Source organism: Scardinius erythrophthalmus (genome assembly GCF_964197995.2).
Source record: "Scardinius erythrophthalmus genome assembly, chromosome: 1".
NCBI classification, from domain to species: Eukaryota; Metazoa; Chordata; class Actinopteri; order Cypriniformes; family Leuciscidae; genus Scardinius; species Scardinius erythrophthalmus.
The window spans coordinates 74,585,383-74,600,213 of record NC_138221.1 but is presented as its reverse complement, the minus strand read 5'-3'; the positions used below and the strand labels follow the sequence as shown (position 1 = coordinate 74,600,213).

General features: G+C 37.0%; 1 protein-coding gene across 2 annotated transcripts; it reads right to left on the bottom strand.

The window, feature by feature from the left end:
• Positions 1-543: 543 nt before the first annotated feature.
• On the bottom strand, positions 544-14,432 carry LOC308688504 (uncharacterized protein). 2 transcript variants are annotated; one of them, XM_081361606.1, is made up of 4 exons: positions 14,293-14,432; positions 13,535-13,785; positions 9,053-10,643; positions 544-3,183 (listed from the first exon to the last, which is right to left on the bottom strand). In XM_081361606.1, the coding sequence occupies exons 2-3, from the start codon at positions 13,566-13,568 to the stop codon at positions 9,100-9,102; spliced, it is 1,578 nt and encodes a 525-aa protein (XP_081217732.1). In that variant the 5' UTR covers positions 13,569-13,785; positions 14,293-14,432; the 3' UTR covers positions 544-3,183; positions 9,053-9,099. The 2 variants fall into 2 exon arrangements, with proteins under 2 accessions (XP_081217732.1, XP_081217733.1); XM_081361607.1 differs by having other exon boundaries at positions 13,535-13,780; positions 14,293-14,430.
• Between the last annotated feature and the right edge of the window lie 399 nt (positions 14,433-14,831).

Here is a 14,831-nt window from a genome sequence, read left to right as displayed (position 1 = left end):
GCTTTAAATGGAAATTTACAGGAGATCTGAAGACATCAGCATAATAAATGAGGTGAAAACAGGAACTATTGACATGAAATAAAGAGTGTTTTCAGCAGATCTGTTAATATTGATGAGCCTCAGACTATCAACACTCATTCAACAAGCCATTCAGGATCATCAGCAGATCATCTCACTTCATTCTGAGTGTTTGTTGTTAGAAACAGATTATTTGAGTCAGGATATAGCCTATATGCTAAAAAGCATATAAAACTGCTCTATTGAAAAACAATACTGTTTTCTCACAAAATGACATGGATTAAACATCAATAATACAACAACAGACACTAATGACACTCATCTTCATCAACCACTGCGGCTAAATACCTACATCAGCAGAATATGTCCATATGAATCTAAATATAGTTTGATTTTATGATAACTCCATCCATTACAATAAAGTAATTAGATCATAAGAAAAAACAATCTGAGGCACTCGAGCCTTTATTTTTTCATGGTTTAGATCAAAGCAGAAGATAAAAATGGACAATAACCAAAGCTGTTGATAAAATAAGGAGTTTAATCAAACATTAATTGAAGCAAATACATAAAAATAAGTAAAAGTGAAAACGAATGAGATAAATCTCTCTCTTCTCTGACTCATAAGAGCCAATGCATTTCAAGAGAAGAAGAGAGAGCAAAGTGTCCAGTTTCAAAACTACATGAAATCTTGCATATGCACGGAAGAGTAGAAGTGGAAGAGAAACTAGATGTTCTAATGAAAAACACTAGCCGTTTCTCCACTGTCTCGATGAGGCCTTGTCCGGCGAACGGCCAGGGTTTTCTTCCGTTTGCGATCAGATGGATCCTGATCACTGTATCAGGCAGAAATATGTTATTTATATGCGTGTGTCGTGGAAATTTTAAACTGTATATTAAACTAACCATGTTTATAACATCTAACCTTATTTAACATCTAACATCTGAACAGGATGTACTGTATGAAACCAATGGAAAACTTGTGTCTTTGACCGTGTGCATATGTGTGTAAAAATAACACAGTTTTGGGAAATGAAACCAGACAGTCTGTTAGAATCTTGTGATTACAGATGAAGTCATCACAAGATCAGAGTTTGCTTTACCTAGTAACACAGGGGTTTGCATATGAAGAACCAATCAAATAATGGGGAAATTATGTAATGCAGCCTGACATTATGTCATACCTCTATACTATAAAAACTGTTGTATATGTGTTTTACGGTGGGATTTGTCAATGGAATTTGTCTGAGATCCTCCGGCCTTGATTCTTCTTGGGAGAGTTCTCTGAGAACTGCTCGAAGACTCTCCCGGCCGTTATTAAAGCATTTAAAGGACATTTGCTGAAAGTCTGTCTGTTATTACTGCTGCGCAGCAGGTCAGTTTAGGGAATCAAGTAAGTTAGGTTAGTAGACTCAGCCAGTTGTCGACTGAAGACGCAAGAGCTAGAGTATAAAGGTTATTAAGTGTCGATGAGTAGACGCAACAGTTTTATTATTTATTAAGTGTCGATTAGTAGACGCTCTGTGTCGACAGTAGACGCAACAGTTTTATTTTAGATAGTCAGGTTAAAGGAATTTCCTTTACACGTGCTACAAGCGCTAATACATGGTAAATACAAGACCGCTTGAAGAAATCAAACAAATCATAGGCTATTTCACAATCATGTATTTACTTGGTTACATCATTTATCTGTCAGTACATCTCGTCTCTTTATACCGGACTGCCTGATATCAATATTCAGCTCTGCATATGTCAAAGAATATATCATAATTCCGATTGTTTGTTCGGGATCTCCCACAGTTGCTCTGGGTGAAATGATAACACTATTCTTTCTAAGGAAATGTGATGTACACAAATGAGAATGTATCAATATTTTTTGTGTGATTACAAATAAACAAACAGACATGACCGAATAGGTACGTGTGCCCTCTTTCTTTTGTGAAATTACGGTAAATACCACTTTATTTCTGCATGATTAATGTGCAATCATGACACAAATTATTATCGTATCACCTTTTTATTGTTCAGCAATCACCATCGCGCACCTGCAAGTGATCGGTGCGTGGGACAAAAGACCAAATACGTAAAAAATCTGAAAAAACAAGGAAATCCTGCACACACACAATACTTGCTAACAAAATAGCCTGACCAATGCCTGAACTTTGTATTTTGAGCACTTCTTGCGTTGTTTCTTCCCTCTTCACGACAAAAGCGTCTGCTAAATGACTAAATGTAAACGAGTATATTTTTGCCAATAATATTTTAAAACTCGTTTACAAGTATTGATAGTGTGCAGGATTCACTTTTTATTGGTAAAACATCAATACTTAGGGATTTAAAACTTTAAGTAAAAAACTAAAAAGGCGAACATATGTCTGCTTTTGTCATGTTCGTTTTGCGATCTTTCCAGTCTGATAAACTTGCTTTTGTTGGTGAAATAATGGGGTTGTGTGATGTTGTTCCAGAAGCTTCTGGGCCAATGGTGGAAATGCAGCACAAAGAGAACGCAGACTAGACTCGGATGTGTTTTGTCTCCAGTGTGAATCCTCTCAGGTGTTTCTGACAGACTGAATCTCGTGTTGCGGTGTTAACACTTGAAAGTTTGTTTTTGTCCAATGTGGATTTTCTGGTGTTTTTTCAGTTCAGCATCTGTAATAAAGGACTTAAAAACGCAGTTTCTGCTGTAATATTACGAATAAATCTTCTCCTTTGTGTGAATCTTCAGATGTTTCTTCAGGACTGACGCATAACGAAAATTTTTGTCACACTGATCACAGTTAAATGGCCTTTCTTCAGAATGAGTTTGAAGATGTGATTTCAGAGCGCAAGACTGAGTGAAGCTCTTCCCGCATTGGTTACAGGTGTAAGGTCTCTCTCCGCTGTGGACTCTCATGTGAACCTTAAGGATTTCCTTACTTGGGAAACTATTCCCACACTGATCGCATGTGTATGGTCTCTCTCCAGTGTGGGACCTCATGTGCCTCATAAAGCTTCCTTTCTCAGCGAAACTCTTCCCACATTGATCACAGGTGAATGGCTTCTCTCCGGTGTGGATCCTCATGTGAATCTTCAGGCTTGCTTTACATGTGAAGCGTTTTTTACACTGAGGGCAGGTGGCAGATCTTTTGGTTTCTGTTTTTCCTTTCTTGTTCACATCCATCAGGTCTAAAAGAAACAAATGAGAGACAAAAATGAAATGAAAAGTAAAGTCCAAAGTCAAGATCACTGATGAGTTCAATGGTCATTTTAATCCCATCAAATCTGGTGGACAACCATTATTATCTATTTTAAGGGCTGTTTACATGACACCGTTTTCAACTAAAAACGTAAACTTTTTTTTTTTCCCAGTTTGGCTGTTCATTTACACGACAACAGCATTTTGGGTGCCTGAAAACGCAAACATTTGAAAATGGGTATCAAAGAGCAGGTTTCTGATAATGGTGTACAACGGTAAACAACATAAACGCGAATCTCTGTAAACCAGGACGTCATGCACATTTGTATTATGTGTTCAGTCTATAGTGTTTCATCGCCATCTAATGGCCTGGCAGCAGAATACAGCGTATTTAGTCATTTTTGCGGTGTGTCGTGTGTCATCTGTACATTGTAAAACCCAACAAGTTAAGCTAACTCCTTTCATTTGAGGAAACCGATTGCCTCAATTCAATTAAGTTTATAAAAACAATAGTTATGAGTACTCTGAACTTATTTCAGTTGCGTTTACTAAAAGTAGATATACATTGCAGTCAATAAATTAAGTGATTAATTAAGTGGTTATTGAGCATTATTGATTAACACCTGCTGTTAACGAGCAGAATCAATGAAGGAAAGAGAAACACAAGAACTACAACTGACTTCCAACCACAGCCTTAGATGAAATCAACTCAAGATAAAAGACGTTTGAATCTCTAAAGATCTCAGCAGAGGAGGATTAAACATGACAATCTGGGGCTCAAGGTCAGGAAGCAGACAGACTGGCTAAACCGACCGTCTGCTAGCGGCCTCGCGTCACCCAGGTCAGATAAATCCTATCACATAGAGCCTCTTTCACCTAGCTATCATCATATAGAGACTGTGTCTGCTCCCCGAATTTGGAAATCCAAAAAACGTTTTAACCCATCTAAGGTTAAAAATTTAATTGATGTTCAACAAATAAAAAACAGCTATAATACAGATGAGCAAATGCTAAAGCTTGGGTTGCTGAATATTCGATCGCTTACTTCAAAAGCACTCATTGTTAATGATATGATTTCAGATAATAACCTAGATGTGCTGTGTTTGACAGAAACCTGGCTAAAACCAAACGATTACATTACTTTAAATGAGTCCACCCCGCAAGATTACTGTTATAAACATGAGCCTCGTCTGAAACGCAAAGGGGGAGGTGTTGCTGTAATTTATAGTAATAGTTTCAAAACCACTAAGAAATCAAGTTTTAAATATAATTCTTTTGAAGCATTGGTGCTTAATGTAAAAATATATAGTGTAAACGATAAATCACGTTTGAGATTTGTGCTGGCTACTGTATACAGGCCACCAGGGCACCATACAGACTTTATCAAAGAATTTGTGGACTTTCTATCAGAATTAATATTGACTGCAGATAAAGTACTAATTGTTGGTGATTTTAATATACACATCGATAATGAAAAAGATGCATTGGGATTGGCATTTAAAGACATTGTAAATTCAATTGGAGTTAGACAACATGTGTCAGGACCTACTCATCGTCGTAATCATACTCTAGATCTAATATTATCACACGGAATAGATGTTGATGCCGTTGAAATTCTGCAGCAGAGCGATGATATCTCAGATCATTATCTAGTCTCGTGTAAACTTCATTTAGCCAAGGCTGCAAAGCCGACTCCGTGTTATATATATGTTAGACCTATCACTTCTGCCACTAAAGATTGCTTTATTAATAATCTTCCTGATCAGTTTCATCATCTCAGCATCCCAGATAGCTTAGAAGAACTTGATATTACAAAAGAAACGTTTAACTCTCTCTTTTCCAGCACTTTAGACACAGTTGCTCCGTTGCGCTTAAAGAAGATTAAAGAAAATAGTCCAACGCCTTGGTACAACAAGCACACTCGGGCCCTTAAGAGAGCAGCCAGAAAAATGGAGCGCAACTGGAAGAAAACAAAACTAGAGGTATTTCGCATTTCATGGAAAGAGAGCTCGATTGCATACAGAGAGGCTTTAAAAGCTGCTAGATCTGTTTATTTTTCAACCCTATTAGAAGAAAATAAACATAATCCTAGGTATTTATTTGAAACGGTGGCTAAACTAACGAAAAATAAAGCTTCAAGCCCAGAAGTTTCCAAGCAACACAGCAGTAATGATTTTATGAACTTCTTCACTTATAAGATTGATAATATCAGGGACAAAATTATAACTATGCTACCGTCTACTACAGTATCGCATCAGGCAGTGCATTGAAGTCTCCCTGAGGAAAAATTTGATTCATTCGTTGCTATAGAAGAGGAAGAATTTACTACACTCGTTAAATCATCTAAATCAACAACATGTATGTTAGACCCTATACCAACTAAACTACTGAAAGAGATGCTTCCAGAGGTCCTAGATCCTCTTCTTAATATCAATTCGTCTTTGTCTCTAGGATACGTACCAAAAAACTTTAAGCTGGCTATGATTAAACCGCTTGTTAAAAAAACGCAACTTGATCCTACAGAATTAGTCAATTACAGGCCGATCTCGAATCTACCTTTTCTGTCAAAGATATTAGAAAAGGCAGTATCCTCACAACTGTGTTCCTTTCTTGAAAGTAATGATATCTGCGAGGATTTCCAGTCCGGATTTAGACCGTACCATAGTACTGAGACTGCTCTCATTAGAGTCACAAATGATTTGCTCTTATCATCCGATCGTGGTTGTATCTCGCTATTAGTGTTACTTGATCTCAGTGCTGCATTTGACACCATTGACCACAACGTTCTGTTAAATAGATTAGAACATTATGTTGGCATTACGGGAAATGCACTAGCATGGTTTAAATCATACTTATCTGACCGTTATCAGTTTGTAGCAGTAAATGATGAGATGTCTCATCGATCACAAGTTCAGTATGGCGTACCACAAGGCTCAGTACTAGGACCGCTGCTGTTCACTCTGTACATGTTACCATTAGGAGATATCATTAAGAAACATGAAATTAGCTTTCACTGTTATGCTGATGATACTCAGCTCTATATTTCTTCAAAACCTAACGAAACTTATCAATTCACAAAATTAACGGAATGCATAGCGGATATAAAAAATTGGATGACTCGTAATTTCCTACTTCTAAATTCTGAAAAAACAGAGTTTCTAATTATTGGACAAAAAACTTCCTCACGTAATAACCTAGAATACTGTCTAACACTCGATGGCTGCTCTGTTAAGTCTTCATCGTCGGTTAGGAACCTGGGTGTGCTCTTTGATACCAATCTTTCATTTGAAAGTCACGTGTCTAGTATCTGTAAAACTGCATTTTTCCATCTTAAAAATATATCTAAATTACGCCATATGCTCTCATTGACAAATGCGGAACAATTAGTTCATGCGTTCATGACCTCAAGGCTAGATTATTGTAATGCTCTACTGGGTGGTTGCCCTGCACGCTTAATAAACAAACTACAGCTGGTTCAAAACGCAGCAACTCGAGTTCTTACCAGAACCAGGAAGTATGACCATATTAGCCCAGTTCTGTCAACACTGCATTGGCTCCCTATTAAACATCGCATAAATTTTAAAATATTGCTGATTACTTACAAAGCACTAAATGGTTTAGCTCCGCAGTACTTGAGCGAGCTCTTAACGCACTATAGTCCGTCACGTCTATTGCGATCTCAAAATTCCGGCCAGTTACTAATACCTAGAATATCAAAATCGACTGCTGGCGGTAGATCCTTTTCCTATTTAGCACCAAAACTCTGGAACAGTCTTCCTACCATTGTCCGGGAAGCAGACACACTCTGTCAGTTCAAAGCCAGATTAAAGACACATCTCTTTGACCTAGCATACACATAATACATTATAGACTTCTATAATTTAATGTTAGGCTGCATAGATTAGGTCAGCCGGAACCGGGAACACTTCCCATAAATCCTGATGTACTCGTTACATCATGAGAAGAATGGCATCTATGCTAATTTTGGTGTCTGTGTTTATCCCGAGGTTTTCCTGCAGCCTGCCGGATCCAGGCCGTATCCAGATCTGACGAAGGACCTTCGCCTGGACCGATGACAACGCAGTGCTGAAGTGCCAACTAGTCTCTCCCTATAGAGGATCCCTCTACCACTATACAGATAAGGCGTTGTCGGGAAAATCCGTTTCGCGTTCCTACCCCAAAGCAACAAAATAAAATAAAATTCTTTATCAAAATTTATAAGGAAAGACAAGTACTTTGTTTAGGCTTGGCTTGTAGGGAATTCCAAACCTGCATATATTCAAACGCACATAACTATAGAACCCATTCTAAATGCGCATGTGAACGCCATCAGCGTTTCTCACAGGTTCGCGTTTAAAGTCTGTGTAGAGGGAATGGTGTCGTCTTAGCGGCCCCTAATTTAATAACAAATGATCGTTGCGACGGAATAAAATCAATCAAAACTAACTTTAGATGGAAAATAACTTAACTCTGCTATAAAGCCAAAACAATCTCTGTTACCTTAAATTATACGCTTATCTCTGTGAAGCTGCTTTGAAACAATCTACGTTGTTAAAAGCGCTACATAAATGAAGATGACTTGACTTGACTTAAACCACTACACAAACAGCATTACCAGCTTCACTTATTACTAAACAGTTTGACTTTTGTCATGCGTCTACAGAAGTTGTTATTGTGAATGAACAGAGGGTTAGATGATAATGATTTCTTGAGTTTCATTTAAAGACACCATGATAGTGATCAGTGTTTGCTTTAGTTGGGCTCTTGACCCTTGACTTTATAACACCAGTTTTTCCTCTGGCTGCTGTAACTGAGTGTTTATAAAACACATTTGTTATGGCACATACGCCAAAAGAAAATATGAGCATGTGGTTGTGTTTAGATGATAAAAATCATCATTTAGTGACTTGATTCTCTGATCTTTTCCTAATCTCTGATTAGACAGGTGATGTGTTACTTGTATTATTCATTATAATAGAACTGATTCTGCTGTAAGACCCATTGTTGTGACAATCAGATTTTTAAAAACCTCTATGGTGTCATGCTGACTTACACAGTAATCAAGAATCAGCAAATGAAGCTCAACAATGGTGACCATTAAAAAATGATTTATGCCGCAATGCATGCTGGGAGCCATGGATAAGTTTTGTATTATGCTAGTACCCAGCATGCATAATTTTTTAATGGTCACCATTGTTGAGATTCATATGCTGATTCTTGATGTCTGTGTGAGTCTTAGTAATGCAATAACTTTTCTGTGAAACTTTTTGTGCACAACTATTTGTAAAATCCTTCATATTATCTGATGGTCACAACATGGCTAGATGAGTTGTGTTATAAATCACTAAATTGGTCATAAAACTCTAGATGGTGCAGGCTTGACATGTAACCAATTAGCATTTACATCATGCCCTACACAGCACAATCTGATTGGCCAAGCAGTTTCTACAGCCAATGAGATTGCTTGCTCAATATTTAAATAGTTTGGTTCAATAAAAAATGACAAATTAAAGCACAACTTTGGTCAAAGAAAAGAGTTGAAATAATCTAAAAAAATAACATTCCTTTATAATGGGTGAATATCCCATTCCAGTGTGAATGTTTCATAGGAATCCATTGTTTCTATTCTAAATCTGCATGCACCAAATATTTGTGTTTAAACTGCACTTTAGGCTTTTCCTTTGTCAAACTAATATAAAACGTCAAAATACCAAAAAAAAAGTCCTAGAACATAGGCTTTATATTTTTTTAATGTTTAATTTGTCATGTTTTTATTCTTGACCTGAAACAATGTAAATCTAGTGAGCATCAGGATGTTCTTCATGTTGAATGAATGAGGAATCAAGAATAAACACCAACCTCTTTGTTCTTCAGTATCATGATGTTTCATTCTGCCGGGATCTGGATCACTGGCGTTCTCTCCGTTCTCTCCTTCCCGCAGCTCTGCCGTGATTGTTCTTCGTATGAGTTTTTTTCTCCACTGCATGGACCCTCATGTGTACCTTAAGATTGCTTTTAAAAGTAAAACTCCTTCCGCACTGATCGCACTTGAACGGCTTCTCTCCGGTGTGGATCCTCTCGTGTGTTTTCAGATGTGATGACAGACTGAATCTCTTGTCACAATGTGAACACTTGTAAAGTTTTTCTCCAGTGTGGATCCTCTCGTGTGTTTTCAGATGTGATGACTGACTGAATCTCTTGTCACAATGTGGACACTTGTAAGGTTTTTCTCCAGTGTGGATCCTCTCATGTGTTTTCAGATATTCTGACAGACTGAATCTCTTGTCACAATGTGAACACTTGTATGGTTTTTCTCCAGTGTGGATCCTCTCATGTTGTTTCAGACATTGTGACCAACTGAATCTCTTGTCACAGTGTGAACACTTGTAAGGTTTTTCTCCAGTGTGGATCCTCTCATGTGATTTCAGATTTGTTGTCCCACTGAATCTCTTGTCACATTGTGAACACTTGTATGGTTTTTCTCCAATGTGGATCCTCTCATGTGATATCAGATTTGCTGACTGACTGAATCTCTTGTCACAATGTGAACACATGTATGGTTTTTCTCCAGTGTGGATCCTCTCATGTTGTTTCAGACATTCTGACCGACTGAATCTCTTGTCGCAGTGTGAACACATGTACGGTTTCTCTCCAGTGTGAATTCTCTGGTGACGTTTTAAATGGACCTCTGAAATGAAAGTCTTCTCACACTCAAAGCACATATAAGCTCTTACACCAGTGTGGATCTTCTGATGTGCATGTAAAGAGGAAAACTGTGAAAAACTCTTGCCACATTGATCACATACATGCGGGTTCTTTCCAGTGTGGATCGTCATGTGTCGACCAAGATGTGATTTTGTTGTGAAGCTCCTCCCGCACTGATCACATGTGAACGGCTTCTCTCCTGTATGAACTCTTGCATGAAACTTAAGAGTTTGTTTACCTGAGAAACTCTTCCCGCACTGATCACATGTGAACGGCTTCTCTCCTGTGTGGATTCTCATGTGAATATCAAGACTTCGTTTTTCTGAGAAACTCTTCCCACACTGATCACATGTGAACGGCTTCTCTCCTGTGTGGATTCTCATGTGAATATCAAGACTTCGTTTTTCTGAGAAACTCTTCCCACACTGATCACATGTGTACGGCTTCTCTTCTGTGTGGATTCTCATGTGAATATCAAGACTTCGTTTTTCTGAGAAACTCTTCTCGCACTGATCACATGCGTACGGCTTTTCTCCAGTATGAATGCTCAAGTGAATCTCAAGAAGTCTTTTGTATGGGAAACTCTTTCCACACTGAGTGCAAGTGAAAGCTTTCTTGGCTCTTCTTTTCTTTAAAGATGTCTGTTTAGTCTTTGAGCGACTCAAGGCTTTTTCTCCAGGTTTGACGTGATGCTCCTCCTCCACTTCACTCAGTTCTTCACTCTCCTCGTCCTCTTCCATCAGGTCTGAAGATGAAAGAAAACGTTTAATTGTGTTTTCAGTACAATCAAAATAAAGCAAAATAAATCAAAGAGAGAAATATGAAGTGAAATGAAATACCAGTCATGTAATAGACAACTGATATGAAACACAAAGATCATTTTGAAGCATTTCTGTAAATGATACGTTAGTGAAACTTTACATGAATAAGGTACACTGATCTTCCAATTTTTATTTTTTAAAACATTATAGACACAAATCTATGGACGCTTGTTTCCGCCACAGAATAAAACATTTTAAAAGATAATTGTGACTTTTTATCTCACAATTGCGAGTTTACATCTCGCAATTCTGACTTTATTTCTCAGAATTGTGAGATATAAAGTCAGAATTGCGAGATATAAAGTCAGAATTGCGTGTTATAAAGTCAGAATTGCGTGATATAAAGTCAGAATTGCGAGATATAAAGTCAGAATTGCGTGATATAAAGTCGCAATTGCGAGATATAAAGTCGCAATTGCGAGATATAAAGTCAGAATTGCGAGATATAAAGTCAGAATTGCGAGATATAAAGTCAGAATTGCGAGATATAAAGTCAGAATTGCGAGATATAAAGTCGCAATTGCGAGATATAAAGTCAGAATTGCGAGATATAAAGTCAGAATTGCGAAATATAAAGTCAGAATTGCGAGATATAAAGTCAGAATTGCGAGATATAAAGTCAGAATTGCGTGATAAAAAGTCGCAATTGCGAGATATAAAGTCAGAATTGCGAGATATAAAGTCAGAATTGCGAGATATAAAGTCAGAATTGCGTGAAATAGTCGCAATTGCGTGATATAAAGTCAGAATTGCGTGATATAAAGTCGCAATTGCGAGATATAAAGTCAGAATTGCGAGATATAAAGTCAGAATTGCGAGATATAAAGTCAGAATTGCGTGAAATAGTCGCAATTGCGTGATATAAAGTCAGAATTGCGAGATATAAAGTCAGAATTGCGAGATATAAAGTCAGAATTGCGAGATATAAAGTCGCAATTGCGACTTTATATCTCGCAATTGCGACTTTATATCTCGCAATTCTGACTTTATATCTCGCAATTCTGACTTTATTTCTCAGAATTGTGAGATATAAAGTCAGAATTGCGAGATATAAAGTCAGAATTGCGTGTTATAAAGTCAGAATTGCGTGATATAAAGTCAGAATTGCGAGATATAAAGTCAGAATTGCGAGATATAAAGTCGCAATTGCGAGATATAAAGTCAGAATTGCGAGATATAAAGTCAGAATTGCGAGATATAAAGTCAGAATTGCGAGATATAAAGTCAGAATTGCGTGATATAGTCGCAATTGCGAGATATAAAGTCAGAATTGCGAGATATAAAGTCAGAATTGCGAGATATAAAGTCAGAATTGCGTGAAATAAAGTCGCAATTGTGTGATATAAAGTCAGAATTGCGAGATATAAAGTCAGAATTGCGAGATATAAAGTCAGAATTGCGAGATATAAAGTCAGAATTGCGAGATATAAAGTCAGAATTGCGTGTTATAAAGTCAGAATTGCGAGATATAAAGTCAGAACTTTTTTCTCGCAATTCTGACTTTATAACACATAATTGCGAGTTTATGAATTGAGTCACATTGAATTGTGAGATATAAACTTACAAGACTTTTTTAAATAGACTTTTTTTTTTACCTCAGAATAGTTTATATCTCACCATTCTGACTTTATAACATGCAATTGCGACTTTATATCTCCCAATTGCGTATTATATAGTCAGAATTGCATGATATAAAGTCGCAATTGCGAGAAAAAAAGTCCGAATTCTGACTATATAAGATGCAATTGCGACTTTATTTCACGCAATTCTGAGAAATAAAGTCAGAATTGCAAGATGTAAACTCGCAATTGTGAGATAAAAAGTCGCAATTATTTGTAATTTTTAACATAACATTAAAATGTTTTATTCTGTGGTGGAAACAAGCTTCCATACAAATCCCATGTAGTGAGAAATTTGAAATATATTTTATCAACAACACAACTATCTAATGTAACAATAACATAAAAAATGTGGCATAAAAGTGCCATCATTTTGACACCAAATTTTTAGATTGAGATATATATATATATATATATATATATAGTTGAATATTAAATGTCCCCAACTAAGCAAGCCAAAAGCCAAGGCAACATAAACCATCAAAGTCTCTAGCACGAGGTTTCTGTTCTCTTCATTGTAAGTCAAATGAGCCAGATTACAGAGACTCTCACCTATTGTCTTTGAACAGTTATGCAGATTGGATTAGGACTTGTGAAACTCTATAGAGTCTGGGACAGGTAACTATACCTGAATACTTCATTTGCATGCTTTATGTTTAGGTCATCACCTAGTGTGGGTGCTTTGTCTCCATCTCTAAACACTGCTCGTTCTCAATAAAGGACAAATCAAGTCTCTCTGGTCTTTATGTCTGAATTTGCAACAGTTTCATTGACTTCCATTTATACACATGTGAATGTGGGACACTGAAACACAAGCTCAAGTGTATTTCCCTGCATTCTTGTTTAACTTTACATTGTGCGTAGAAACATCACAAACTCAAAGCCTAGAGTGACCACAGCTTTACCAAAGTTACTGTAAGAAGAAGAATCTACCATGAATGACATTGATGGTTTATGAGACAACTACATTACAACTTTATCAGTAACTTGTCAGATTTTGTCAGATTTTGCTTAAGTGTTCTTACAAGCCTCTCAGCCATTCCGGAAAGTTCATTAACTTGATAGAGTTTGGTGTTTATGGTTTATTGATAAAAACAACAAAAGTCCCATTTCTATTCATCTAAATGTGAAGTGCTTGAACCTTTCTAACATGAATGTTCTTCAGCGTCATGAATGAATGAAGAATAAACACCAACCTCTTTGTTCTTCAGTATCTTCAGTGTGTTTCATTCTGCAGGATTCTGGATCTCTCGTGTTCTCACTGTCCTCTTTAATAAACTCAGTCTTTGCAGATTTCAGCTCCTCCTGATGCTTTGCTGCTCGTCTTCACTTGTGCAGTAGGTGATGGGAATATTCCAGCTTTTATTGTTGAATTGCTGTGGGAGGAGCTTCACTGATGATGTGATTACAGGGGGCGGTGCATCATTCCAGTGTGGGAGGAGCTAATCTGCCAAAATCATATCAGTTACTTTGTTTGTTTTGATACTGACACATTTTAAGCATTTCTGTTTTTCTGTTTATCTACCGTGAAGTAACTGATGCTAATTCACAAATTCCTTATTTAAGAAAAACATTTGAAATCTTAAATACAGAAATAAATGTACGTATAGTAACATTTAAAAACAATCTTGTGTCTGGGATGCGATGCATACTGAGATTTGACTGGTAAAACTTTCCAATGTCCAACAAATTCACACAATAATATTATGCAGTAATATTATGAAAACAATTCTATTTTTTTATGCAAATGAAATCCCTAGATCAACATTCTAATGATTAGAGACATTAAACATATGCATAAAATCCTATGCATTGAATGCACTACAATTTTTTATTTTTTGTTTGCATGTCAGTGCTAGCATGTGCATTAGCATGTGCATATTTATTCTATGGAGGGCAGGCTACACGAATAAACAAGGTATGCAAAGTGGCGAAATTGTTTGCTGGACCCTACCATCTTGGTGAAAACTTGCTGGGACCTTGTTAGATCTTGTATTAGTAGTAAGCACGAAACCGTATATCTTCAAGACTTCTCATTTTATTCTGAACAGGAACTTCACATGTTAGCACTAAGCACACACTTCTTCTTCTCTCTTTGTTTTTTACCCGCTTCTCCTTTCTCTCCCAACACAATGTCCCTAGAGGTAGCATTATGAATTACAGTACATGACACAACATTTCCTCTCTTTGTAAAAACGGAAGGAAACATGTACTCTGAATAAAGTAGTTGTGACAACCTAGACAACTATTCAGTAACAGTCCGTACATTATATTCAATGCATGTAAACGGTGACATCTCTGTTAAAGTCTGCGTGAACCGGAAGTTGCAAACGACTTTTCTCCAGTGTTGTGACGTATTTCCCAATGAAAAGGAATATTGAACAGAGGGCAGGGTTTTACTCTAGCTCTCCTCCTCTCCATCTCTCGCTCATAGCAGACTAACGGTTTGAGGGGAGTGGTTAAGCGTTTCCCAAACCAAGCCGTCAAACCTAC